The sequence below is a fragment of the Phyllopteryx taeniolatus genome, chromosome 5 (assembly GCF_024500385.1).
Source record: "Phyllopteryx taeniolatus isolate TA_2022b chromosome 5, UOR_Ptae_1.2, whole genome shotgun sequence".
Taxonomy (NCBI): Eukaryota; Metazoa; Chordata; class Actinopteri; order Syngnathiformes; family Syngnathidae; genus Phyllopteryx; species Phyllopteryx taeniolatus.
Window position 1 is genome coordinate 9,140,181 of NC_084506.1, and position 27,747 is coordinate 9,167,927.

At 42.6% G+C, this 27,747-nt stretch overlaps 1 protein-coding gene across 14 annotated transcripts in view; it reads left to right on the plus strand.

The window, feature by feature from the left end:
- The window catches only part of osbpl5 (oxysterol binding protein-like 5), a 69,545-nt gene that overhangs the window by 21,061 nt on the left and 20,737 nt on the right, over positions 1–27,747 (plus strand). For 5 of the 14 annotated variants that reach the window (XR_009788419.1, XR_009788421.1, XR_009788422.1 and 2 more), the window contains exons 4-22: positions 2,175–2,332; positions 2,477–2,550; positions 3,956–4,036; positions 5,485–5,586; positions 8,852–9,055; positions 9,373–9,457; positions 9,522–9,684; positions 11,874–12,090; positions 12,219–12,403; positions 12,482–12,563; positions 12,991–13,089; positions 13,250–13,346; positions 13,645–13,743; positions 13,865–13,962; positions 14,051–14,140; positions 14,794–14,930; positions 15,150–15,329; positions 15,437–15,566; positions 15,744–15,858. Coding sequence is in view for 9 of the 14 variants with exons in the window: in XM_061772501.1 (XP_061628485.1) it covers positions 2,175–2,332; positions 2,477–2,550; positions 3,956–4,036; positions 5,485–5,586; positions 8,852–9,055; positions 9,373–9,457; positions 9,522–9,684; positions 11,874–12,090; positions 12,219–12,403; positions 12,482–12,563; positions 12,991–13,089; positions 13,250–13,346; positions 13,645–13,743; positions 13,865–13,962; positions 14,051–14,140; positions 14,794–14,930; positions 15,150–15,329; positions 15,437–15,566; positions 15,744–15,858; positions 17,025–17,118; positions 18,538–18,673 (2,626 nt within the window). In the remaining 5 variants the exon portion in view is untranslated. Of the gene's footprint in view, positions 1–1,264; positions 1,513–2,174; positions 2,333–2,476; positions 2,551–3,955; positions 4,037–5,484; positions 5,587–8,851; positions 9,056–9,372; positions 9,458–9,521; positions 9,685–11,873; positions 12,091–12,218; positions 12,404–12,481; positions 12,564–12,990; positions 13,090–13,249; positions 13,347–13,644; positions 13,744–13,864; positions 13,963–14,050; positions 14,141–14,793; positions 14,931–15,149; positions 15,330–15,436; positions 15,567–15,743; positions 15,859–17,024; positions 17,119–18,537; positions 20,626–27,747 lie in introns of those variants that run through there. The other 9 variants (XM_061772501.1, XM_061772504.1, XM_061772505.1 and 6 more) reach the window with 8 other exon arrangements.

Consider the following 27,747-nt stretch of genomic DNA (forward strand, 5'->3'; position numbering starts at 1 on the left):
ATGCATGCACACTAAAACAATGTTTTTAATAAAGCAGCGTTAGCAAAACTGAGTTCGGTTGTACTTTATTGAAGTATTTAACAATGTACTCACGTTATTTTTTGATAAATCCTCATCCACAAATCCATCAAAATCCTCATCTTCTGTATCCGAAATGAACAGCTGGGCAAGTTCTCCATCAAACACGGCAGGTTCCCTCTTGGAGTCAGTCTCGTTGCCGTGCGACTCCTGAGAAATGATGCCGGCTTTTACGAGAGTTCGAACAACAGTGCAAGCAGACACGTTAGCCGGAGCATCCACAATCCAATCACATATGGTGGCGTAACTCGCCCGGCGTTGCCTCGCAGTCTTAGGAAAGCTGTGTTCGCCATCTGTCATCCATCGCGCCCACGCCAGCTTTTCCTTGTAATCCGCTGGAAGTTGCTGCGCCACGGTAGTCCTTGCCCGGATGGATAAATGGCGCGGTTTCATAAAACGAAAGCACCAAGACGGACCTGCGTGAAAATGTTCGATTTTCATTTCTTCTGCAAGCGTTATTGCCCTCAGTCGAATGGTGACTGGAGGGACGGTTCTCCCGGCTGTTCTTTGCTCATTAATCCATTGCTCGAGTTGGTCTTCCAACTCGGGCCACCTCGCCTTGTTTCCGCGGAAACTCAGCTTCGTCTTCTTGACTTGGCAAAGCTCGATTTCCTGCTTCCTCCACTTGCGAACCATGGATTCGTTGATCTTGAATTCTCTCGCGGCTGCTCGATTCCCATGTTCCTCCGTCCATTTTGGAGAAAATGTAATACTTTTACCTTATGGTCGTGAAAATACGGTACACAGTTGTGTATGTCTTTGTGTATGTCTTTTCTATTATGTAAAGTATGTACTGTACATAAGTAGGGGGATTACAGTTGGACCACTAATTTCTCCTCATGCCATTGAAAATTGTTTATGGCTTTACCCATGGTCCGGATAAAGTGCTTTTTGGATGTGAAAACTTGGCTGGCCGCACATAGAGGAGCTACTTTATTTTCACAGCGTTCAGCTGCATACAGGTGAGGTGCATGGAGTCAAATTATTAATCTTAGAAGAACACAGTATGACAGCGGCTATTCTCCATTTACCCATATATTTTACAGTCAGCTCTGATTGACCATCCATCCATCCATCTTCCGTACCGCTTATCCTCACTGGGGTCGCAGGCGTGCTGCAGCCTATCCCAGCTATCTTTGTGCGAGAGGCGAGGTACACCCTGAACTGGTTGCCAGCCAATCACAGGGCACATATAAACAAACAACCATTTGCATTCACAGTCACACCTACAGGGAATTTTGTCTTCAATTAACCTACCATGCATGTTTTTGGGATGTGTGAGGAAACCGGAGTACCCGGAGAAAACCCACGCAGGCACATGGAGAACAAACACACTCCACACAGACAAGGCCGGATTTCAACCCGGGTCGTCAGAACTGTGAGGCAGATGTGCTAACCAGTCGCCCACCGTGCCGCCATTGTCCATCATCAATTGTAAATAAGTGTAATTATTCATATGCTTAGAGCATTGACCCTTAACTTTCGTTAAAGCTGGGCTATGACTAGCTCTTAGCATTATGTCAGTGCTCTTGCAAAAAAAAAAAAAAAAACTAAGGAGAAGATGATATACAACAAACAGTCTGAGAGTAAGTGATGAAGGTGATGCAAATTGGGATGCCATTGTGTCTGTCTGGAAACTATCAATTGACTGGACTTTTACTCATGAAGATGTGCAACCCATTAGTTAATGGAGGCACTCCAAATCTGCAGCGCTATGCTTGTGTATGTGCAGCAGCGAGTCTGGAGACGGTGAGCTTTGCGGGCTGTCTGTTGAAAGTGATGAGGGGGCCGAACATGAAGCGATCTGAGGGTGTGACGCGTTCTGTCTTCATTTACAGCCAGTGTGCCTTCTGAACAGCTTGTCTCACTACCAATCGTGTCATGTAGTGAGAATGACAAGTTACTGTACAGTATGTCTTTGTTGGCGAACCAAAGGGTTGGGGCCCAGACAGACACAACATAGGGAGGGAGGCTTGCGTTTGAGAGATCAGTGTGTGTGTGTGTATACGATCTAATTGTTTTATGCAAAATGTTGCAATAACTACATATTTGATTCATATTTTCCTCTGTCATTTTCCCTTTCCTCCTTTCCGCAGAGGGGGCAAGCTAATTGTTAGGATGAAGGAGGAGAGTTTGTACCACCGTAGGTTTTCTTTGTGTCCAAATGCCACTTCCCCACCCAAAATTGACCCCCGCACCCTCACCAGAAACCTGTCTTACGGAGGAGACAATGACCTCTACAACCTCAGCTCAGGTAAGAGGCCACATGCAAATGAGCAGACTCGAGCAGCTGTACATGAGCCAATTTTGGCCCGGTCATGCTTTTCCAGTCTGTCAGCTGATTGGCTCCCACAGTTCATGTCTGTGTGTGTGACTGTGTGTTGTGGGTTGCCACCAGGCAGTGAGACAGACAGGCACGATATCTCCATGATGACTAATGAACTTAGTCCTGCCCAATCACCAGGCAGCAAGGTAAGAACACTATTCCCGATTGGGCGACTCCACAAAAGCTTCCCCAATATGGTGTTTTTTTTTTAAATTTCAGTAACACCTGATCAATTGTTGACGGGTAAATTTGCAGCACATTACTGTGGTGGGAAATAAACCTGGAATAGTTTTTTGTCAGGGCCATGTGGGAACCACAGGCTAATTAATTGTGACCTGGACCTTTTAGACCTTGTGCTGCCCCTCATGCTGCCGTGCTGTCTCTTTGTCTCAATTTGTTTCAAGTCGTCTTATGTCTTTATTAGTTTGAATAATGTTGCAAATATCAACTAGGATTGGTCAATACATACATTGGGTACAGAAAGTATTCAGACCCCCTTAAATCTTTCACTCTTTGTTATATGGCAGCCATTTGCTAAAATCATTTAAGTTCATTTTTCCCCTCATTAATGTACACACAGCATCCCATATTGACTGAATTGGTGAAAGTTTTGCAGATTTATTAAAGAAAAACTGAAATATCACACAGCCATAAGTATTTCGACCCTTTGCTGTGACACTCATATATTTAACTTGGGTGCTATCCATTTCTTCTGAAGGTTCTACACCTTCATTGGAGTCCATCTGTGTTTTATTATACTGATTGGACTTTATTAGGAAAGCCACACACCTGTCTGTATAAGGCCTTAGAGCTCACAATGCATGTCAGAGCAAATGAGAATCAGACTGGGCCGAAGGTTCACCAACAAGACAATGACCCTAAGCACACAGCTAAAATAACGAAGGAGTGGCTTCAGAGCAACTCTGTGACTGTTCTTGAATGGCCCAGCCACAGCCCTGACTTAAACTCAATTGAGCATCTCTGGAGAGACCTGAAAATGGCTGTCCACCAACGTTCACCATCCAACCTGACAGAATGGCAGAGGATCCCCAAATCCAGGTCTGGAAAACATGTTGCATCATTCCCAAAACGACTCATGCCTGTATTAGCTCAAAAGAGTGCTTCTACTAAATACTGAACAAAGGGTCTGAATACTTATGGCTGTGTGATAGTTCCGTTTTTCTTGATAATCAATCTGCAAAAACTTCAACATTTCCGTTTCGTTGTTTGTGTACCAGGCCAATGGGAGAGAGAGTGCTTTTGCATGCATGTTGTACATTGCCTTGGGAATATTTACTACTGAGAACAAGTACAAAATACCCCGTCCAAACTTATTAGTTTATTGTACAAATTATTCAATTGTTACAAAAAAAAAAAAAGGAAGCGTCATTCTATATGAAAAATGATCATCATACAATTTTCTGGAATTTTCAGACTATGTAGCTCATTGCACTGTATACATTTACAACCAACCTGAGATGCAAGAGTAGTGTTTTATTTTTTTCTACTTGCCCATTAGTAAAAGCCGCGTCTCTTCCTTCTTTGCTCCAGTCTGAGTCTAGGATGTTTAATGGTCTGGAGAAGGACTGTCCCTCCCCGACAGAAAAACTTGCTCGAAAGGCGTCTCTTAAGGTACCCAGATGCATCGTCATATCATCATTATCATCTTAATGAGATGAGTTTCCCATTCATAATTTAAAAAACTTGAAATTATCATATGTCAATTTATCTTAGTCAGGTGTAGGTTTGGGCATCATTTGTATTTGAGCAATTCCGGTTCCTTATTTCGATTCCGATTCTTTTAGGGGGCTGGGTCAAAGAAAGTTTGGATGTTTTAAGTAAAAGGTGTCCAAATTATGAACATCCATTTTCTTCGCAACCTGCAGCATAGACTGAAATGAACATTCCACTCAAGGTTCTTTATAACCAGTATCAATATCAAAACTATGAACTAAAAGGCAATGTGTGAGAAACTATCCTAATTGACTTAATATTCATTAATTAATGTTGCAGCTAAAGGTTAAATATAGCATTGTTAAAAGAGTTATTTGGGACCATTTCATCACGTCAAATGGTTTATATGTGCACGTTTTAACTTGATATGCTGTTGTATGCCTTTTATTTTCAAGGGTACGCACCGGAACTCAGCATTTTGGCACGAAAAGTAATTTCACACAGCACCGGTGGATTAATTTTTGTATTTTATTATTTTTTTTAAATGGTTGGAACCAAATGCTATAAAATGCTGATTCCTTTCCCTACCCACCGATGAGGTAGAAGGTTAGTGTTTGTGATACTGTGAGACAACATTTGTGAATTTTGTCCCAATTCATTGTGATGTAAAGTTGCTACGATGAAAAATTAGCCCAATGTTAAATTAAGCTTTTTTATTTATTTATTTATTTTTGTCGTCGGCACTCACGTTGGTTTGAAGACTACAATAAAAAAAACAGTGCAAAAGTGCAAGCAACTGTTTAGCTTGTTAGCTGTCTCCATGTTGGCATAGACTTATTTTATTGTTTCACTCACCCAGTCGACTGAGAGTTGACTTCACTAAAGCTCCGCGGGGTGTAGACTGAGGCTCGGAGCGCGTCAGACACGACACATCGTGAAAGCCTCCTTGCGCAATGTAATCTTATTCCAAGTGTTGCACTGAGGCGACTGGTCATTAATTGGAACAAAGTTAAGACACTTGTTCGCTCCAGCCGAGGCGCAAGCACGTCATTGTGTGCGTTCTTCTTCGTTACTTTACACCGCTTCTTCGGTGTTTTTCGCCACTTCTTCTTCGTGGCTGGAGGACTTGGCATCAAAACTGGGAACCAAAATGTATAAATTTGAACAGTTCCGGGAGAACCGGAACGTTAGTCCCGGTTCCAATCGGTTCTCGATGCCCAACCCTAGTCAGGTGTTAGTTTTAGAATAACATTACAAACTCCACCTGAAAAGCTAAATTGTACTATGGAAGTTTTTCCAAGGGCTACTGATTAATTGTATTATTTTATTGGATTCTGCTTCCATCTTGTAGCATGTTGTCTCACCAGTTAGTGTGATGATTTATCTGTCGTTTTCTTCTTTGGTAGGTCCAAAAGCAGAATTACCGGCAAGAAAAGAAGCGGGCTGCCAAAGAACTGTTTAGCGCGCTAAAGGACCCTAGTGTTGTCATCATGTCCAACTGGCTAAAGGTGAGGTTGCTGAACTTATGTACACTTGTTAATGTTGATCATACAAAGATATAGGTATTATTTATGTTGTTCTGACGTTGGCATTCTCTGAGCAGATAGATTCAGCAACTGTAGGAATGATTTTAGAGGTGCATAGAAGGACAACATCCTAGAAATCAGCGGCCTCTTCAACGAACTTCCATCACAGCGGTCATATTTGAACTTGATAAGACTTAGCGTCAATCGCAGTTCTTCTCCTTTGCACTTACCTTTCATTTTCCCCTTAGCCCTCTGTTTCGAGGGCCAAGATGAATGGTGAAGAAAATGCCCCAAAGGAATTGGGAGAACACTTGAATAGCTGCCTGCTGGCTGTCGTAGGCAGACGCAACAATTGTTAACATTTCCAAGATGTCATCTTACCACTCTGTTATAAATTGCTTTGTGTGTGTGTGTGTGTGTATATATATAATATACAATATATATATTGTGACGTTAACATTGTCCCTCATTCGTCACAGCTAATGTAGCTACTCGCGAGCGAATGTCCTTACATTTGAGCCAGCCTAGTTTGTGGAAATAAATGGAGCTGTAGGCATTGCAACTGCGTCAGGCTGTCAAGCATCAAAGGCAGGTGTTGGCATTCATTTTACATTGGGTGTCCGTTGTTATTTTGGCACTGGGCTTGTAGTTCTTGTGTGCTGTTGAAGAAGTGGTCCCTGTGGAGGAAAATGCATCTGGTTATTACGGTGGCCTCGTGTGTGAGTGATGAAGTGAAATAATGTCAGACTAGGGTGTTCAGTTCACAGCTAACGGCTGCGCAACGATAAAATACTGCATTACATGAGTGATCATACAGCTAAACTATATGGAAAACAAACATCACCGTACTCAGAAGTGGCAAACAGCTGACAAAAATAATGACAACTCACCGGCAGCTGTGTCACAGGAGACTCCGCCCACTGACCAGCGCAAAGGAACTGCATGCAACACAGGAAATTTCCACACAGGAAACAAGCAAACAAAACAGGATATGACTGTTGTAAAGTCCAATTGCTGTTAATTTATCACCGTAGTATGACAGGAGACTACCGATGCGCAAGGTTGTTTTAACAAGCCATTTATCGACACTTCAAAACATAGCTATTTACGTTGCTTAAAAACCTGACTGTCATTAGTATGAATATCAATAATTATGATGACTTACATTTATGTACTTCCTTCTTTGTCTTGTAAGCAAGCCCTTCGCCATTCAGCAGAGGCCGAGTCACATACCCCTCGCTTTCAACCACACTTGTTGTCAAGGAGTATGTAGCCCTTAACCTGAGCCCTCCACCTAATGCCTTATAGACAATTGAGACACTCCTTCGTTCTCGTGAACGCACAAAACCGAGGTTTAGGGGTGAAACGAGGGCTAAGGGTATTGGTATTGCTCCTTATTCTTGTTCATAATATCAAGGTGCATCCATTAAGCTTTGCTGTGGCATTAGCAATAATTATTTTGTAGGCACACTGTCAGACTTTTTTGGGACTCCTTTTGGCAACCTCAGACATGTTAGAGACAAGGGTATGGCGAGTTGTCTTTTGCGTCAATCTGAGCTTTCCGACCAGTGCGTGGATTGTGATCATTCTTTGTACTTACGGTTTAAAGTGTATACATAAATGTATATGATGCATTACCGGATTTAAAAAAAAAAACAGGGACGCTGCATCTGTTAGCCAATGACAATTATTGTCATTATACTAAATAAAAATATAAATGCCTTTTTTGTTCCCTTTTTTTTTTTCCCATGAGCTCAACATATAGATCGAAGACTTTTTGATGTAAACAATGCCCATTTTACTCAAATATTGTCTAAATCTGTTTACGTGAGCAGTTCTGATTTGCTGAGACAATCCATCCACCTCCCAAGATGCTGATTAGAAAGCATGATTTACTGCCTTAAGCCTTAAGCTGCCCGCAGTAAATGGCCACTCTGAAATGTGCCATTTTATCACACGCCACAATGTCGCTAGTTTTGAGGGTGCGTGCAGTTGACATGCTGACTGTCCACCGGTGCTTTTGCCCATGAATTGATGTTCATATCTCTACCATAAGCCATCTCCAACGGGGTTTCACAGAATTTGTTAACACGGCCAACTCGTCTCACAACCATGGACCACATCTACTGTAACCTCCTCATCCAGTATCTTCACGTCCAAGAATCCCTCCTAGAGTATATAATAGCCACCGAGAGAGCTGCTCCAAAAGTCGGTTTGCATAACTAAAGAATTTCTGCACAAACCGTCAGAGACCTCATCGGGGTCCTGACCTGCGTGCAGTTCGTCTTCGTAACCGACTTAAGTGTGCGAATGCTCAGATTGGATGGCCTATGGCAATTTGGAAAGGTGCTCTCAAGACACACGTATGGTGTTGTGTGGGTGAGCGGTTTCCTGATGTCAGCATTGTGGTTCATGGTGTTATGGGCAACGAACAAAGATGCATTCTATTGATGCTATTTTGAATGCACAGAGATACTGTGACGAGATCCTGAGGCCCATTGTTGTGCCATTTATCCACAATCGTAACTGTATTATTTTAGGTTTTTAGTAGTTCATGGAATATTTCATGGTGAACTCCTGCAATTTTCGTTTACATTTTATGACTACGCCTTATCCCCAATTGAGTGTAATTGGGATGCTCTGGATTGGTGTATACGGCAGCATGCTCGAGTTTCTGCCAATATCCAGCAACTTTAAGAGGAGTGGACTAACCTTCTACTGGGCGGAATCAACAATGTGATCAACTTTATGCGAAGGAGATGTGTTGCGCTGCGTGACGCAAATAGTTGTCACACCAGATCCTGACTGGTTTTCGGACCCCACTTCTGCCCACCCGCACATTTGAAACTGCACATTTCAGAGTGGCCTTTTATTGTGGGCAGCCTACTGCACACCTGTCCACTCATCATGCTGTCTATTCAGCATCTTGATAGGCCACACTGTTGAGGTGTATGGATTGTTCTGCAATGTAGAGAGCTTTGTGAACATTTGACAGTATTAGGCCTTTTATGTGCATAGAAACTGCCTTAGAGCTTTGAGTTCAGCTCGGCAAAAATGGGAGCAAAAACAAAAGTGTAGCATTAATATTTTTGTACAATGCATAAATGCAAGGTATTTACATTACATATGTAGGAATCCTTATTGGTTCCACTTTCATTACTGGATACCATTTCTATGTTTATCATGTGTTCCCATATGTGATAATGAGGTGTAATATTTAAAATGTCCCTCCTTTGCCCTTTTTAAGATCCGTGGCTCTTTAAAGAGTTGGACCAAGCTGTGGTGTGCCTTGAAGCCTGGTGTTCTATTGATCTATAAGACCCCTAAAACTGACCACTGGGTTGGTACCGTCCTGCTGAGTGCCTGCAAGCTCATTGAGAGGCCCTCTAAGAAGGATGGCTTCTGCTTCAAGCTTTACCATCCACTGGACAAGTCCATTTGGGCTGTCAAGGTCAGAAATGCGTATAGTCAAGGTGCCCCAATTGACTGGCCACCAATTTGTCTTGTAAATAGATCTTGCTGGGTCAATGCTCTCCTCTCCCCTACGTAAAAGACTGTGTAAAACAGTAGTTGAGCAGCTAGATGGTATGGCTGAAGGAAATTATGCATGTTGGACCATGAAACAGCACCATTAACATTAACAATGGTAACTTTAGCTCTCTGTCATTCATTTATTAGTCGTTCATGAAGACACAATACAAATAATACCTTTTCAATCTGGCTGTTTCTTTTCCACTGCATTACACAATCTTTAATATGTATGTTTAGGGTCCCAAAGGAGAGACTGTTGGCTCCATCACACAGCCTTTACCAAGTAACTACCTGATCTTCAGAGCGTCCTCAGAGTCTGATGGTGAGAAAATGTTTGTCAGTGTGTAAGCTAAAGGTTTTTATTGTTCAACTGTTTGCCTCCTCAGGCCGATGCTGGATGGATGCGCTCGAGCTTGCTCTGAGTTGCTCCAGCCTCTACAAGCTAACAGCCAAGTCAGGAAAAGACGGGGACATCAACGCAACTTCTGAGTCTTCCCACTTCCTCCATCTTCTGCAGTCTTCCACACTAGCAGACACGGAGCTTTTGCAGTAAGTAATGCACTCGCTGATGTTACTGCCTACTCGACAGCAGTGATACCTAACCACTGTGCTGCAGCGCATTGTAAATCATCAGGTGTGCGGTAATTATCCAAATGTTCCAATTTCACTCAATTGCTTTGAAAGTTAGGATTTATTCACTACAAATAATGTTTCTTTCTTCATCTGCCTATGCCAGTGACATACTGGCCAGGAACAATTCAAGGGAACAATTCCTGGATAAAGAGAGGATTTTCAAAAAAGTATTCAAAAAAATAGTGTCAGGCAGAACAATTAAATGCGCTTCCACCCAACGGCAGAAGGTTCAATTAACCGATCTATGCACCTGTTGCCATTCCTACAAGCCTTGTTTTTTTTAGCAAATTGTGATGAGATAATATTTCAGTCCAGTAAACACCTTCATATATATTTGTAATTCGGCATTCAAGGAACTATGTTAAAGTGAGTTCACTTTCATTTTGACAAACACACTATTATGCTCCTGTCATGTGGAATCTATGAACAATTACAAAAAAAAATTTGTGGGGGTCGTAATTACTTGAAGATTTTTTTGCTATTCATGCAATGGCTCAGTCCCTATCGCAAATTGCAGTGGATTACTTTCGTGACATTTTTGTTTGGTATTAGTGCTGTGAGCTTTTCCAAGCCCCCCCCCTAAATTTCCTAAATAACAATATGTGGCTTGGCTCAATAAAGGTTGGGAAGCTCACAGCCCTTCCCAGATGAAAGTTACGCTCTGCAGCAGTTGCATCATAGTTTTGTGCTTTGTCACTTTGTGCGCATCAGCATACTTAAAATCTCTTTATGATGGTTTGCATTTATGGGTAATTTTGCATTATAGCCATTGAAACAATGAATCGTGAAACAGCTGTTCACATTGTATTTACATTATCGTCAAGCCTCTTCCAGCCAATGACAAGAGCCAGCAAGGTCACATGACTGAGAAGCAGGAAACTCATGAAAAATGTGAGCTATGAACCTTTCAGTAAGAACAAGCGTTGCCATCCAGCACACATGAATGAACACACAGATCTGTAGCAATTAAGAAAACACTTTTTGGTTGAAGACATTATCGTACACGAAGAAGGAGGACACCTGCTCACGTATGCGTCAGGATTTACTGGTAACAATTTATATTCCTTTAAATAGAATGAGATTGTCAACGTGCCGATGAGCGCTTTGGGGTCAAGGCAAGGAAGGGACACCGTTGCTGCAGAACATTTTAGAGTTTGTTCATTCAAAATTGGATTATTTTCTGATGTTACTTTGTTCTGGAATGTGCGTCTGCCAACTTGAGCGTTTTGAGTTCCTTGTTTTTGGCTTCATAGCTTTTTGTGATGATCATTCGGTTCTTGTCGTTTAATTTTGGACGAAGAGTAGTGTACATTGGAAGAAGACATTTCTTTATGCGCATTTGATTTGTGTTCCTGTCTTTAAAGGCATCATAGTTTATCGATAGGCAGGAACGCAGCAAGTGCGCTGACATCTATTGCTAGATGGCTGAATTGGCTTTTAACTTGGATTTACACTTCCCCTTTCTTTGGGCATCTACAAACTCCTATCTGTATTGTAACACTAATAAGTCTTTTAAAACGAGTCTGTGGATCCTTAAACGACGTGTTAAAAGCTCAACACTGCCATCTAGTGGCTGTCGGGGTCTTGGAGGACAGAGGAATCCTAACTTCAAGGGAGACGGACATATTGTGTTGTAGAAAAAAAAAAAAGATGTTTTCAACCATTTCAAGAAGGGGGACCGAAAGAGTGTGTTCCAACCACAGAGGGCACACACTCCTCAGCCTCCTTGGTAGGTCCATTGGTCCATTGAGGGGTTCTGGAGAAGTCGAATCTCAGATTAGACGGGAGCAGTGTGGTTTTCATCCTGGCTGTGGAACAGTGGACAAGCTGTACATCCTCAGCAGGGTCTTGTGGTGGGTGCTCCTAGAGGATGGGGTACCAGACCCCTCATATGGGTTGTTGGCTGGCTGAAGTGGCTGGGGAGAGCGAAGTCTGGGCTTCCCCAGCTTGTTTTGCAAGCTTCACAACAAAGATGCGCTTGCTTGCCAACAGAACACTCAGTAGTCTGCAAAAGTTTGAGTGACTAGTTAGAGTGTAAGTGTTTGAATAGTTTATGTTAGACGTAACTTTTAATCCTGATGTTCCTCTATCTGTTTTACTATAAGGTTGAATGAGTCAGTGTTGATGGGCAATCACCACATGGACCAGGACAGATTTTCCGACAAATCGGAGCGCGATGGTCATGATGACTGGGACACCTCTGCAATTGATAATGGAGGAAGGTTGACAGAGGAGAGTGATGTGGACCAATCAGATGAGGCGATGTCTCCCATGCCACAAGCGACAGTTTATGTCGATCAGGGCACAGAAGAGATGGCTGAGGTGAGACCCTGCGTACGCGAGCAGTCCCACCTTGTCTTCATTCCAATTTTGTTCCAACAGTTACAACTACAAACTTGCAGCCATCACTTATGCTCTCATGTCTACATAAGTTTTGTGTGCTACTACAGGCTGGCGAGGCGTCCCAAGTTGAGACTGTGTCAGAGGAAAACAAGGGTCTAATCTGGGGTATTTTGAAGCAGCTACGACCGGGCATGGACCTGTCAAAGGTGGTGCTGCCCACATTCATTCTGGAGCCTCGCTCCTTCCTGGACAAGCTATCCGACTACTACTATCACGCTGATCTGCTCTCACAGTCAGTATCGCCATAGAATTGTAACTAACGTATGTCTGATTGTCATTGTCATTAATGTTTAGTGACTGACTCCCTTAGAGCTGCGCAGGAGGACAGCGCATATGACCGGATGAAGCAGGTAGTCAGATGGTACTTGTCTGGCTTTTACAAGAAGCCCAAGGTTAGATATGCTCCAGGTCAAATCATTTATCCCCCGTTGGCGCTAGTACAGGACGACCTTAAATTGCAACATGCAACACCTTAAGTTTTGACACCAGACGGGGAATGTTAAACCACCTTCAATTAAACATGACAAACTGATTTGCTAATGATTGAAAATTAAACGGCATTCACATTTTCATTTATTTCAACATCTAATAATATATTCTGACTTATTGCTCGTGTTGAGATTTCTGAAATGGTGGAAGACTTTGCGGCTGCATACATTTTAATGAAGTTATTGCTGATGTCTACGGTCCTCAAAAGTGAGTTGTATAATTGGCCCAATACACATTTCTGAAAAATAAGTTCCACATTTACGGTATTGCTCAATTAACATATTAACGTATTCTTGATTGTATTACACATTGCATCTTTGAATGTTCCAGGGTCTAAAGAAGCCTTACAACCCAATATTGGGGGAAACCTTTCGCTGCTGCTGGCTTCATCCCGGAAGTGAAAGCTGCACTTTCTACGTAGCTGAACAGGTGAAAACATGTGCAGGCCTCAAATAGGTTGTACGATTCTGCAAACCCGCTCATCACACACGTTTGCAAAAGTTCCAAGTTTAAAACCGATACATGCACGATGGAGTCTTGTCATCCCGTTTTTACACTCCAACTCACATGTCCCCGTTTATTTTTCCAGATTTCGCACCATCCACCCGTTTCTGCCTTTTATGTCTGCAATAGGAAGGACGGTTTTTCCATCAGTGGAAGCATCCTGGCAAAGTCCAAATTCTACGGTAGATAATATGCAACACTTTCAGTTGTTTTGCATCACAGTGCTTGATATTCACAGTAGACAAAACACATTTCCTCTTGTGTTTTGATCATTTATTATTCAATATCCGTTGTTCATTCGTAGACGTTGAAATGATGAGACTTTCTCCGGTGATGCTGACTTTGTCTTTCGTATTCGTTTTTATTGGACAACATTTGTACTTATTTTACATTATGTAATAAGTAAATGTTTGTCTGAAATGAAGGTTAGTTGTCAGTGCGAACACTGTTCAAGTTGTGCTCTACTGCTCTGTGCGACAGGCAACTCTCTGTCTGCTATTCTGGAGGGCAAAGCGAGGCTGCTCTTTCTGAGCAGGGAGGAGGAGTATGTCATCACCATGCCCTACGCTCATTGCAAAGGTAGCTGCAGTGATCCGTTTAGCTATTCCACTCAGACAAAAGAGTGTTGGCGTGGCCTTCAAACTTTTCACTTTACACATTGTTGAGATGACGTTCTAACAGGTATGTCTGTCCTCTAAAGGTATTCTCTATGGCACTATGACACTCGAGCTGGGTGGAAAGATTACCATTGAATGTGAAAAAACTAAATGCTTCACTGAGCTGGAGTTCAAGCTAAAGGTACAGTGCTAACGTTTGCTGTTCAATTATTAGAGCATTACATCTGTTCATTTCTTGGTCAAATTCATTTTGATTGTGTCCACTGCAGCCTTTCTTGGGAGGCCCCTGCTCTGTGAATCAGATCAGCGGCAAAATCTTTGTGGGAGATGAGCTCGCTGCCACTGTTTATGGACATTGGGTGCAAAATCTTTCCTCTTTTCTGCTGTTGTTCATTGTTCTTTTTTTTTGTGTTGTGTTCAGGGCTTGGAATCAAATAAATAAATGGAATCAAATGGAATGAATAAATAAACACTTATACAGGGATGGTTACCACTTCAATAAATAATGTCAGCTATAGACCTGTTATCTAAACATTAAAATTCTGCAATATACTGTAATCACTGGGCCTGACAACCAAGCAACCAACCAGTCTGGCTATTGTCCAAATTGGGTATAGGCATGATTGATAATTGATTTCTAGATAATAATAAGAATTATTTATAAAATAAAGGGCAAAAAAGTATTTGGATGAGATCAGAGATCACTTACATGGTGCCTGCAGGCACGTGAAGGGTCTGTTCCAAAAATAGCTCAGCAGTGAAATGAAGTCATTGTTGATCATTCACATATAGGAATTATTAATAATGTATAATTGGAGCAAAATTGTTATTCCAGAAGTCTGCTCAAATAGGGTGACATTAATCAATACTCAACAAGGAGCAATGAAGCATTCTTGTTCACTTCCTACTATACAGATAAGAGTAAATCAAAAAGGTGCTCAACCTCCTTTTTTTTCATCATTTTCTTGCCTTTCATGACAGTCAGTTTTATTTGTATTTTATATCTAATCAGGACAGTGAGGTTTTTATTCATGAGAAGCGCTGTGGACAGCAGGCAACACTGTGGAACCCAAGCCCCGATGTCCGGAGCAGTCGTCTCAAGAGACGAGTGGTCCACTTTGACCAGCAGGGGGAGTTTGAGTCTGAAAGGTAAATTCCATGTTCTTCAGTGGATCTCCCAAGAAGTGAATGACGACATCCCACAATTTCATTGCTGTAGATTTTGGTGATCTAGTTTAAAAGGAATTGTTACTATTGACCTCACCTGTGCTTGATGAGGTCAAAAAAAAAACCCTACATTAGTTGCCATTTATTTTTCTGTATTGTTTTTCAGTATTTCATTTTCAGTTGCGTTCTCCCCGCTTCTAGGCTGTGGCAGCATGTGACCAGAGCAATCAGAGAGCGTGACCAGGTGCAGGCCACGCAGGAGAAGTTTGTGCTGGAAGAAGCTCAGCGCAAAGAGTCCAGGGAGAGGGGAGAAAAACCCTGGACCCCACGACTTTTCTACCAGGACCCAGTGACCACAGAGTGGACCTACAAGCATGTGGAGTAGGAACACTTTTAAAGAAAGCACAGACCTGTCTCTTCATTTTCAGGTTCACACGTGTAGTGTGGACTGACCTGTAGAGTAACCAGTCTGATGATGTTTGCTTTAGAGCCCAGCCGTGGGAGCCAGAGCTTTGTCTAGTTCAGTTTGAGAGGAATGGAGTCATTCAAACGCTGGAGAAAACACAAAGGCAGCACAATGGACTCTCGAACAGCGACAGCTGGCCCAGCCAACGCAATGTTAGTCACACACCTTGAAACATTTGTAACAGCTCTTTATCGTTTTTGACAGACGAGTCATAGTGTCATCAGCTGGCTGTATTATTCACTTCAGTAGCTAAATTCTAGTTGTAACATGCTCCATTTCTATTTCTTAGCATGGTCAGCTGACCAATAAAGTCTTCTTTTTTTTACCAGGTTAAGGTGCATGGGACACGCAGGAAAGCCAGCAGTCAGCCATCCAGCTGCAGCCAGAACACTGAGAGCAGCAGCAGCACTCCGGAACCGACACGCGAGTCCTCTGATAACGAAGGTGAGGTGTTGACACACTGCAATCATCCCTCCCTCCATTTTCTACACCGCTTAGCCTCACTAGGCTCGCGGGTATGCTGGAGCCTATCCCAGCTTACTGCGGGTCCACCCCGAACCGCTCGCCAGCCAATCGCAGGGCACAACAAACAACCATTCCCACTCACATTCACACCTACGGGCAATTTAGAGTCTTCAATGAACCTACCATGCATGTTTTGGGGATGTGGGAGGAAACCCACGCAGGCACGGGGGAGAAGAACATGCAAACACCACACAGACGAGGCCGCATTTGAACCCGGGTCCTCAGAACTCTGAAGCGGATGTGCTACCCAGTCACACTTCAATCAGCACACGGCAACAAAATTGCATGTGAGGGGAAGTGATGTTTCAGTAATTATGACATCGCTCAGATGAGAGCTCAACATAAAAGCGAGTGTTTGTGTGTGCGCACGTGCGCCTTTGCCTTTCTGCATTGGTCTCATGTCAAGTCCGCTCTCTTAAGCAGCTATTTTTTTTGGGTTCTCAGAGAAATATTTTATAAAACGGTGGTACTGCCATACAAAGTTTTGATGTTACAAATGCCGCTCAATTAACTAGTTTGCACCGTGGTAGTCGTGGCACCCTGAGTTACTGCTGTACCTACTGTTTTTCATGTAATTGTTATATATTAATTACCTATATAGGGGTTTTTCATGCAAGCATTTACTGCAGTTATGACTTCAATACGTGCCTTAAGGTCAAAATGTGCTTTTTTCCGTTGTAAGCCGAGGACCCCTGTAGAAGGGTATTCTCATTTTGTGACTAGAACAATTTTGCTGTCTGACGCAAAGATTTGATTTGATTGCAATTCTAACAATTATTGGTTCAATTTTGGTGTTGATGACAATTTGAGCTCTCTGTAAGTTGCTGTGTAAGTTCTGCTTCATCACGACAGCCTCATTTCAGCCACATTCTTGAATTCGTTGTGCGTCATTCTAAATTCTTAACTAATCTGATATTTTAGCAGGTTGAGCGCAGTGCCGAAGTCAGCCCCGACAGTGCCCATTGAGCTAGAAATTAGGTTACTTTTTGTGATAACGTGTAAGATTTTGTCGTTACGATATTGTCAAATGGCCGTGACGCTGACTGCATGTTGGCGTTTAACATTTGTAACCACGGTGTGCTCAGAATTCTCAAACCACTGTGCACGGTGCAGCAAGGACGTGGCCCTCCTCCAGACGTCCATCACCTCCATACAGAAGACTCAGCAAGACATGCAGAGGTGAATTATGATGTGAATTTGCTTCGCCAGGGTACACACATACTGATTTCAACATCTCAACCGACTTTTAAAACGGGAGCGAACCCACACACATGACGAGGAAGAAATGGGTCGCGTGTGCGCTTACTGCTCGTCAGCGTTGTTCCCGGACGAGTTCGATGACCCAAAGTGAATGATTACCTTTTGCATATTTTGTATTTCTGCCTGATGAACGATATGGCTAACACGCTAATTCTGGCATCTGTGAAGGGCTTTTGAACAACAGTTCATTTTTGTTGTAGAGTGACAGGTTTCCTTTAGACCAGTGGTTCTTAACCTTGTTGGAGGGACGGAACACCGCAAGTTTCATACGGAGTGCACGGAACCCTTCCTAATTTGAAAAATAAAACATGGCTTATTTCAATTTCAAAACGGTTATATTTTATTATGATTGTCTGTGTAGATTCTCAGTCATCCAGGTCATGCACAAAATGACGCACGCATCAGTTGCACACAAAATCGCTGTGTTAAAAGAACAAAACATGAATTTCACACAAAAAAACCAAAATTCAATTCAATGAAAATTTACTGTAAGTGAATGTGAATCTTGCTGTTGCCATTCCCCTTTGTAAGTGTCACTCTCGTATCAGAGGAATGGACTTTGTTGTTAAAATGAACAACAACAAAGGCTGTTCCTTTTCTCTGTTGTTTCTACAATCCTCGAAAAGGGTTCATTGGTAAGAGGACATTTTTGGGGCTGTTATCATTGTTTTTTTATTATTGGATGTGCTGCCTGACGGCACAGCAATGCTACTCAAGTCGACTGTATCGAAGAAATGTTGTTAAATAAAGATAGTTTAAAAAAAAAAAAAAAAGAACAAAGCATTTCAAGTCTAGGCGCAGCGCCACAATGGCACACGGCAATTTTGACGCTCCCTTGCGTTTTGAACGGCATGAACACGGCATTCAAAATGCAGCGGAAAAAGGCTTTTACGGATAAAGCACGCGGGCGCACGGGGTGTGTGTGTCGAGTCCTCCGTCGAACCCCAGCGACCGCCTCACCCAACCCCTGGGGTTCGATCGAACTCAGGTTAAGAACCACTGCTTTACACTCTTAAGTGGCGCTGCATCGCAGGTTTTGCGGTACTGACGAAACGTACAGACCAATTACATGAGAGTTAAGCAAGAAGACTCAAGGCGGAGAAGGGAGAAAGTTCAGAAAATGCCTGATAACGCTATCAAACATTTGGAATAAATGCTTGGCTAGCGTTAAGGTTCCCGTCATAAGCACTAAGTCTGTCGGCTGGCCGAGATGGGTGTTGACCACGCGCACACAAACAAGTTTCACATTTGAAATTGTCAGCCCCCGGGCGATGTGACAAGAAGGGTTTGCCGTCCCCATTTATTTGTATTTAAAGCACACCTTGCCTGTCTTTGTAGGAACCTGTCGGCTCTGAGTCGTCAGCTTACTCAGCAGAGGGCAGCAGATGACAGTATGTCATGGATGGGCCGTCACTGTGTGATCGTCTGTTTGGTGCTCCTCTCGCATCTCCTCCTCCGCTACATCTTCGCTTGAGAACCTCGGAAGGTTCTCTGTCCAGCACTGATCTGACATTTGAGCCCTCTCACAAGCACAAACTAATCAGCCGGGGGGGGCTTTCAACTCAGATGAGTGTTGGATGAGGTATTTAGTCCCATTCTTTTTCTTATAGGGAGGTGGCTTAGCATGAACATTATAGCAATAAACACAGCCAATGCCTGTCGTCCACAAAATAATAGAAATGACTCCCCCTAGTGTAGCCAGACTGAAAGAGCACCGGCACCCACGCACTTTGGACACGAGATGAGAGGAGGGATGACAGGAATAACAAGAGGGTCTTTCAACAAAAAAAAAGCAAAAAACAAACAAAAACAAAAAAAGCAGAATTGTACAATGAAAAATGATTTGTAAGAAGATTAACAGAGAGAGTGGTTCATGTGTCTGTTTCTACTTGCCCTGCAATACTGTCTACCTGTGAGTGTGTCTGTGTGTTGTTTTCATGTACTGTAGGCCCTATGTGCGTTGGTCGATCACTGCGCCAACGTCTCCTACACCTTCCACTCCAGATTTTGGGCCTTAACCGCTGATGCCAAAACAAAAAACAAAAAAAAACCATAAGATGAAAAACATGTCACATACAAACGAAAGAAGGAACATCTTTCAACAGTGCAATTCTGTGTTTTATATTTACTGTATTCACACATCCACCGTCTCGTCTTTTAATGAGAATTTTACCAAAACAGTATTTATAATCCGAAAGGACAAAGAGTTCTTGTTTACAGGGAGCACTGTGTGCGTGTGTGTGCGTGTGTGTGCGTGCGTGTGCGTGTGTGTGTGTTTCTAGCGACACATACTGTAGGAAGGAAGGCTAATGTAGGTCAAGAGTGAGAGCCATACAAAGTGTCTTTATATTTGTGTGCCTGCTGTGGCATAATGGAAGTGACAATTGTGTAGCACTGTTTTTTGGGTTAGCTTGAAAGAAGCATGTGGAGATAGCATTAAACTGTAACTTCAAATTGCTTTGGCCAACGGAATCATTTGTGCTTACGCCTCCTAGATAACATACTGAGAGGTGTCTCGTTTTTAATAGACGTGTTTGACCATTTGACTCACCCTGAAAAATTATCTACAAATGTACTTTAACACTCATAACCCATAATTAGCACCAACATTCGTACGATTTGATCCGTTTAGTCTGATAACAAGCTATCTGTAACAGATTGGTATCGCGCCATGTTAACACACAAATGTAAATAACTTGATAAGGCCAATTAGATTGACAGTGAATGTCAAGTTTATAATGATAGGATTTGAAATGAAGTTATTTTCTGGGGAGACTACAGGTTACAGACACTGAGCTTGGTGTTCATCTTGGTCCACATGTTCTAGCGACTTTGAAAATGTAAACACTTAATTATGATTTGTTATTTCTGTTCTTGTAGAAGATATGTACATATTTGTCTGCAGTGCTTTTACACTCTGTTAAAAAGAGATTTCAGAATGTATTTATTTTGTGGTTTACCCCCCTTGGCGACTCAAGTAATCTTGGAGGTTAGCGGTTAGAGAGACCAGGGACGACAATCGTGCTCACAGAGTTGCGTGCTGTCCTCGTGTATGTTTTGTGGGTGTGAGAAAGCCATTTGGGTTATGCTAAAAGCAAAGCCATGTCTGTGACCTTGCTTTTTTTTTTTTTTTTTTTTTTTTTTAATTAAGTAACTTTACAGTCCAGTGCCAGTACTGATCTATCCAACGGGAGCAAATGTTTGCGATGAAAGTCGACGCTGAATGACTCTGTGTGCTTTTTAATGTCTTTTTTTTTTAATTATTATTATTTTCCTGTTTTTATACTCAATCACCATTTTCTGGGATTGTATATGCCATTTACTTTTGTTATATTGAACAAAAACTTTCGAACACAATGACGCCCAATTTTTTCCATTCACACTTGTTGCACACTGTAGCACTACAGTAAAAACTTTTAACCCTGACACTCCTTTTGTCCTTATTTATGTCTGACTGATGAAATGCTGTGCATCAAAAGTATTCTTGCCTGAGAAAGTCAAACTTTCACTCTTATTTTGATTTGCTCAAAAGATCATTTGTCGACAAATCAGAATCAACCAAAATACACAACTCATTTGTGAAAGTCACACTCTTGTATTTGTCGTCCAATGTCCTTATCGATTTCAAAATACAGTATTGGGCTTGTTTCCTCTCTTAAGACAACACAAGACAAGCTCATTGATTGATAAATGCTGGAAGTCTCCCTCTGTTGCCATTTTCAGTTGACGGAGATGGGGGGACTGCGCTATAACTATGAAAGCTACCCGTCTCCAAATACTGTACAGCAGCAGTTTGCGAGCTCATACCGAGCGAGCGCATCACTAAGATGATTGTGTTAAGGCGATAAGTGCGAACCCCCCTGCTGGCCTGGGAGTAGAACTCGAGCGGGTGAAAATCCCTTGCAGGCCCCCCCTGAGAGAATAACTGCATTTTTGGGGAGTGACTGACCCGTGCATTATTAGGTGTACAGTACAGTCAGTGCGATTTCACGGTTGCCTTGGTGGTGGTAGGGGTGGTCCGGTACCCCGGCCCCTTCCTTTGGGACTGGTCGGTGCGCTTCGGTTGGGCTGGGTACCCAATTGACTAACATGCATGCGATATGGTGTTCATTCACTAAGACACGCTAAAGGCTTGGATTGCTTATACTGGGACAACGAACAATAACGCAGACATCAACTCTCAGGTTCTTACAGATGTTTATACACTATAAAAGCGTTCCATCACACCACTCATCAGTAGCACTGCCTTGCTCATTTCCCACGTTCTGTCCTCTCTCGTCTTGTTGCATGTGCTCACCAGGGGTTTCCCCACCCATCCACGAATAAGAACACGATTTGACTGTTGTAACGTTACCTGTGTTCAAATATCTAGACAGTTGCACAGTAGAACCGTTCCAGCACAAAGGCATACAGATCCATCATTCTGCATGGCCATGCAGCTGAACAGGACGGGTAAAAAAAACAAAAAAAAAGAAAGAAAACAAACACTGGTATTTTTATCAATACTGTAACAATAAGTTAAAAGTAACTTAGAGTAATGGTATATAGTATTTTACAGCATTCCCCCTCAAATTCCTTTTTGTTAATAATGTTAACTGACATCTGCATATTTAGCATATAACATTTCCTTTTCATCATGTCTGTAGCCTTGTCAAATTGTTTAAACATGCGTTTGGTGGGTTTATCGCATCTGCAGTTTTGCATGTGGAACCCATCAGCTTGTGGGTGTTTGCTGTCTCCTGAGCCCGTCCGTCTGTCCGTCCGTCCCTTGCACTGATAACTCAATGATGATACCAGAGGCGCACTCCTGGTGGGAGGCCCATCCTCTTTCAGGGCGACTTCAAGTGTGTGGAGGGGGGTGGGGGGGATTCTAAGGGCTCTCTGTCAGGCTTGGGGAGTAACGGAATGCATGTATCGGATTACTTATTTTAAGTAATGCGGTATTTACAAAGAAAAGTGCCAGCTGTCAAAGTTGTCGGGACTGCTACGGCGGTGCTAGCTAGCTAGCTAGCTGGCTGTAAGTAGGTATGTTGCTAAAATGTTCAAATCACCTGTATATCAAATGATATCATTGGATAGAGGATAGAAATACGAATAAAATCGGAATAATCGGGGAAGGATTATGGATTTTCTTCATTTTCAAACTTGACAGAAAACCATAATAATAATAGTTCATCACCTCCATATAGTTTTCAATCATGTCTGATTTTGGACACTGAAGTTGAGGAACATTTTTATCTTCGTCAGAACCACGGAAAATCTCACCTAAATTGAACATTCCGAAAACAAGGTGGTGAAGGGTTTGCCCGACAACGTCGTTGGATAAGAACAAGGATTACCTTGCGCAAAACTATGAGAAAAGGCTCTTTTGGCGGACCTCTGCTAAATCCAAGTGCCGGGAAGGATGGATAATAGCTTTTCATTTCGCTTAGAATTAAAATGGAAATGGAAAAATGGATGCGTAATATTTGCAAAGACAGAAATTGTATCATTGTGATTTCCCCCCCTAGTGTCACGACTGGTGGAAGTATTTTTTATCCATGAGTATGTGTTCGCTAAACAAAAATCTATTTTTAAAAAAATAACATAAGGCCAGAAGAAGACACTGTATCACATGTACATATTTATTTGTTTTAACATTTGTCATATATTTCTTCTGGATTTTTCAACTTGAAATCGTGGCTGTTTGATCCGCAATGCAGCAGGAGGAGTAAATGTGTGCTTGTTAGACAAACGAGAGACAAACTCTTGAATTGTCTGTGGTTGGAGCAAATGTATTTTAACGGTGCCAAAATCTTTCGCGTGTTTGTTTGTGGCGGCGCTAACGTGCGATCAAATGGCCCCCAAGCGCAGATTCCTTCACCGTAACTACCTGGAGTCATTTCATTTCCTTCAGGTTAGAGTGGTTAGTTACATACTAGACTTTCACACGCTAAGTGACTTTTGTCTTTTCCTGTCAGGGGTCGCCACAGTGAGTCAAAAGTAACCTTAAAAAAAACTCTCACATATTTGGAGCATATTTACGTGCAGAAGAAAATAAAAATGTTTGAGCTGAAAGGTTCCATTGCATCTTCTTTCTTAAACCTTTTTTCCATAATTCAATATCTAACTAAAGCTGACGAGTTTTTTCAATTCCAACTCACACTATTTAAGTACAGTCTGAGATGCCTGTGATGGAAAGTCATGAGGAATAAAAGAACCTTATTTGGTGTGGTCAAATATACGGAACGCAAAAAACAGACTTGAATGATGATTAAGGCTCACATTTTAATTTTACAACCATAAAAATGAGTGATCTTTGGAGTTGAAATGCAAAAGCTCACAAAGCAAATGTGCCTCCTCCATGATTTGTGCCAATAACTGAGACACGGGTGCATAAGAACGCGTAACAACACCTGTAACAACTTCATGTAAGGTACTCTACGCATTTTATGCATGCAAGTTCAGTACAACTATATTTCTCATCTATAGGGGGAGTTCATGTGCAAAATAGCACCGTTATTCAGTCTGTCAGAGTCTTTAGCTGTTGGTCCTGGGATCTCTGAGTCACTGTGCTGGCAAGGCCTCAAGTAAAAATGTCCTTGACGGCAGTCTTTGTGCTAAGCCAGGGGTGTCAAACCCATTTTTGTCACGGGCCGCATCGTACCCATGACTTCCCTCGGAGGGCCGCTACAACTGGGAACCCACATAAATGAAAGATTACCTCATATACTGTAATTACATACAATATACACAACACATTGATGAATAACCAGTTTTGTAAGCAGAAGCCTATAAAAACATAACTATTGCATTTCAAAGTGGGATTGGTAACAAAAAAAAAAAAGCTTGCAAATATCTCAATGGTATTACACCAGAAGACGATGAGCAATTTTGATTTGCTTTCGCGGGCCACATAAAATGATGTGTCGGGCCGGATCTGTCCCCCGGTCCACCAGTTTGACACCTGTGCCCTAAGCTAAGCTAATGCTTTAGTCGACCTTATCTTTTAGTGCCAGTGGTCCAGGACCAGTTCCAACCTCTGCAGCTTGATCTAAGAGGTGTGCTCCAGCCTTTTAGTTTTGGACTGGCGCAGGATGTTTGCTCACTTTTTTGGGCCCATCCTAAAAAAAAAAAAAAAGCCAGACCACGTTTTGAGTCGAGACAGAGGACTTGTTGGGACTTGTCTTTCACAAAGTAGAGCAGGATGACGAAAGAGTGGAGTGTGGCTGCGTGCTGCTCCCTGAGGTTTTGTGTGTAATGTGTCTCTTTTGTCTTTCTCGATCTAACTCGCCGGCGACCAGTTGAACATGTAGGGGCAAGATTCTTTGCTGAGGGCACACGTCTCCTGTAATAGTTACTCATGTGGCTGTGATCCAGTCAAAACAGCCCGTTTCTGAAATCATCTCTGTACACTCCATTTATCCCTACTGTTTTGTGCCACACATACTTTTAGACAATTGAAATGATTGAATAATTGCTTATGTCTGCGTCACAGTTGAGTCCCGGGTTCAAATCTTGACTCACACCCTCCGCTGTGGAGTTTGCAACTTCTTGCTGTGCTTCCTCCCACATGCCAAAACATCCACGCGAGTTCATTGAGGACTGTAAATTGTGCATAGGTGTGAATGCTAGTTTGAGTGGTGCTTTGTTTATGTGCCCCCCGTGGTCAGTTCGGGTACCCGGCCTATCGCCCCAAGTCAGCCTGAGTGGGAAAATGTTGAAGCTTCCTCTTGGGTTCGGGTCAGCAGCGACCCGTTTAGGGGTTTTTTGAATATATAAAAGCTCCACATACATTTGTTTATTGCGTCAAGGTTTTTTTTTTTTTCCGTCCACCTCTTTTTAAACATGAAATAATCAAATACCACCTCAAAAAATACTTAGCTCTCGAAGTACCACCATATTGAAAATACTATAATACAGTAGCGGACTAGGCCCAAGTATTCATAAAAAAATACAAATAAATAAATAATAATACAAATTAAAAAAACAGGCAGAAGTTTCATATCCTGCACAGTATTTTCAATTATCGTTCGACACTATTAACATTATGCACAGTTATGAACATCACTGCTCAGATAGGAAAATAAAAAAAACTGCACTCAAATAATGATGAAATTCTAGCACGGAAAAGTTCAATAAAAGTTGTACCCAAATGTTGGAAAACATTGTACTTTAGAATGAGATACAACCGAATTGCACAAACGTACTGTTCTGGATTTGTTTGAACGTTTAATTCGATGCTTCCTTTTGCATAGCACTGGAGGGATTCCGCGTGTTACTCGTGCGCACTTTGAGAATCACTGGCTTCGACGAACGAGCACAAATTGCTGTTTGACTCCGAGGCGTTTGTTTACCCAAGACCAGAGTTGAAGATTCCTGTCAGCTAACATTGACCAGGGTGCATCCCGCCTCCTTCCAAAGTCATCTCGGATAGACCGCATCTCACCTGCGGCCCTTGTGAGGAAAAGCCCAATAGGAAATGAATGGATGGAGTCATTTGTTGTGGGATTACAACGTAGCGACCATTGTAGTCTTCAATTGGAAAATTATTTTCGGTGTTGGTGTGATGAGGAATTGAAAAGGTTCAAGTTAAAAAGAGACGTCATTTAGAACGATCAGTATTGTGTTTTAGTCATTCCTTTTTATCCTCCCCTCGAAGAGATAGCGAGAACAACCCTTTTAGTTTCAAAGTTCAAAGTTGACTCACCAAAGCTTCATGTGTCGTGATCGGAAAGATGAATCACTGACATTCAATCGTTTCCCTTCAGGGTTGGGCACTTATTTGTTTGGGAATAGAGCGGTGCCTCTTCGTGTCCACTTGTGGGAGGTTTCGTGCGGTTATTAAGGAAAGTTGTGCGCTGCTGGAGACGGTCCTGTGCAGACGGAGGCGAAGGATCAACCGTACACTTAAAGCGGTGAAAATCATGTGATAAGGATCAGTTAGAAAAGTCGGAATGTTGATAAATCACCGCCACCCCAGCGGTTGCGCAAGCAACAATATCACCTCTTAGCTCTGCTGTATTTTCTTTGAAATCGGTGCGTTTGCTTTCACGGCGCCGAGTTGCATGCTTGCCTGCCGTATTGGAAAACGACGTACTGTATCGTGAGCTACGGGACCACTGACCGAGTCTCGTCCCAGAATTTTACAGGACAAAAACGATAGCCTGGGTCGGATGGACGACCACAAACTCATTCATCGCTCCAATGAATCATGGAAAACGTAAGCAACTAACAGAGGTGGCAAAAGGACTCACACTCTCTACTTCATGGAGAAGTTTACTTGTGTCATAAAAAAAAGAGACTGGTTCAAAGTTATACTCATTTAACTCCTGCGCTTAAGTACAAGTAAAAAAAAAAGAGTATCTAGTAAAAAGACAGCTAGCTAATTCATCTACCGAAGTAGAGTCACGAATTCATTTTGCTTCGTTACTTCCCATCACTGGCTACGATGTTGTGTCTGTTTAAGCACAAAATACAACCAGGGAAAAGGGAACATTCTGTCATCATTTTTTAATCCCACCTCCTAAAGGTTTATAGACTGTGTTGTGGCCTAAATGACCTTTGACGTAAAGCGCATGTACGCGTTCCTGTAGCCTCACGCGGTTATACTTACTAAAGATAGACGAGCCAGCTGTGTGAGTGTTACTCCTTTGATCTTGCCGCCTCACCCTATTTACTCGCAGCACGCTCGATGCGGTTACCCACTTCCTGTTCTCACCATTAGCGTGGCGTAAGTGCGGCATATGCCGTTTATCGTCTTCCTACTCATTCCCTCATCAATAGCGGTAAACCGCCGGTGGTGGTCCACTGAAGCAAAGCTCGAAAGCCGTAAAATGAGTGGCACAGCTGGTTGAAATCCTGCACGCGTGTCACGCACGCTAACTGGATCATTATTGGCATCGACACACAAATGATGTGACGCGCGGCTGTCACTTGTGGCAGGTTCGTTGAAGACTCCAAATGGTCCACAGGTAGGACCGTGGCAATGTGAGTGTGCCCTGCAATTGGCTGGCGACCAGTCCAGGGCGCACCCCGCCTCTCACCCAATGCCACACCGAATCAGTTGCAAAATCCAGCGTTTATCCCACGTGCGGTTCAGCGGTCATTTGAACAGTTTACATCTGCAATCTGCAAAGGTAGTCATATCTGTAGGACTACGTACAGTGCCACCTGAAAGTAGTCACACCCCGTTAGTTTTTCCACATTGTGCTATGTTACAGACTTGTTCGAAAGCTAGTGTGCTTTTTGAAAAAATCTACACAAAGTATCCCATAATGACAAAGTAAAACCATATTTTCAGACAGTTACATAAGTATTCACACCCTTGGCTGAATATTTTGGCAGCAATCACAGCCTCCAGTCTTCTTGGGTATGTCTCTATGAGCTCGGCACACCACTTTCTCCCATTCTTCTCTGCAGATCCTCTCAAGGTCCGTCGGGTTGGATGGGCAGCGTCAGTGGGCAGCCATTTTTAGGTCTTTCCAGAGATGTTCGATTGGATTTAAGTCTGGGCTGTCGCTGGGCCACTCAAGGACATTCACAGGCTGCCCCTGAAGCCACTCCTTT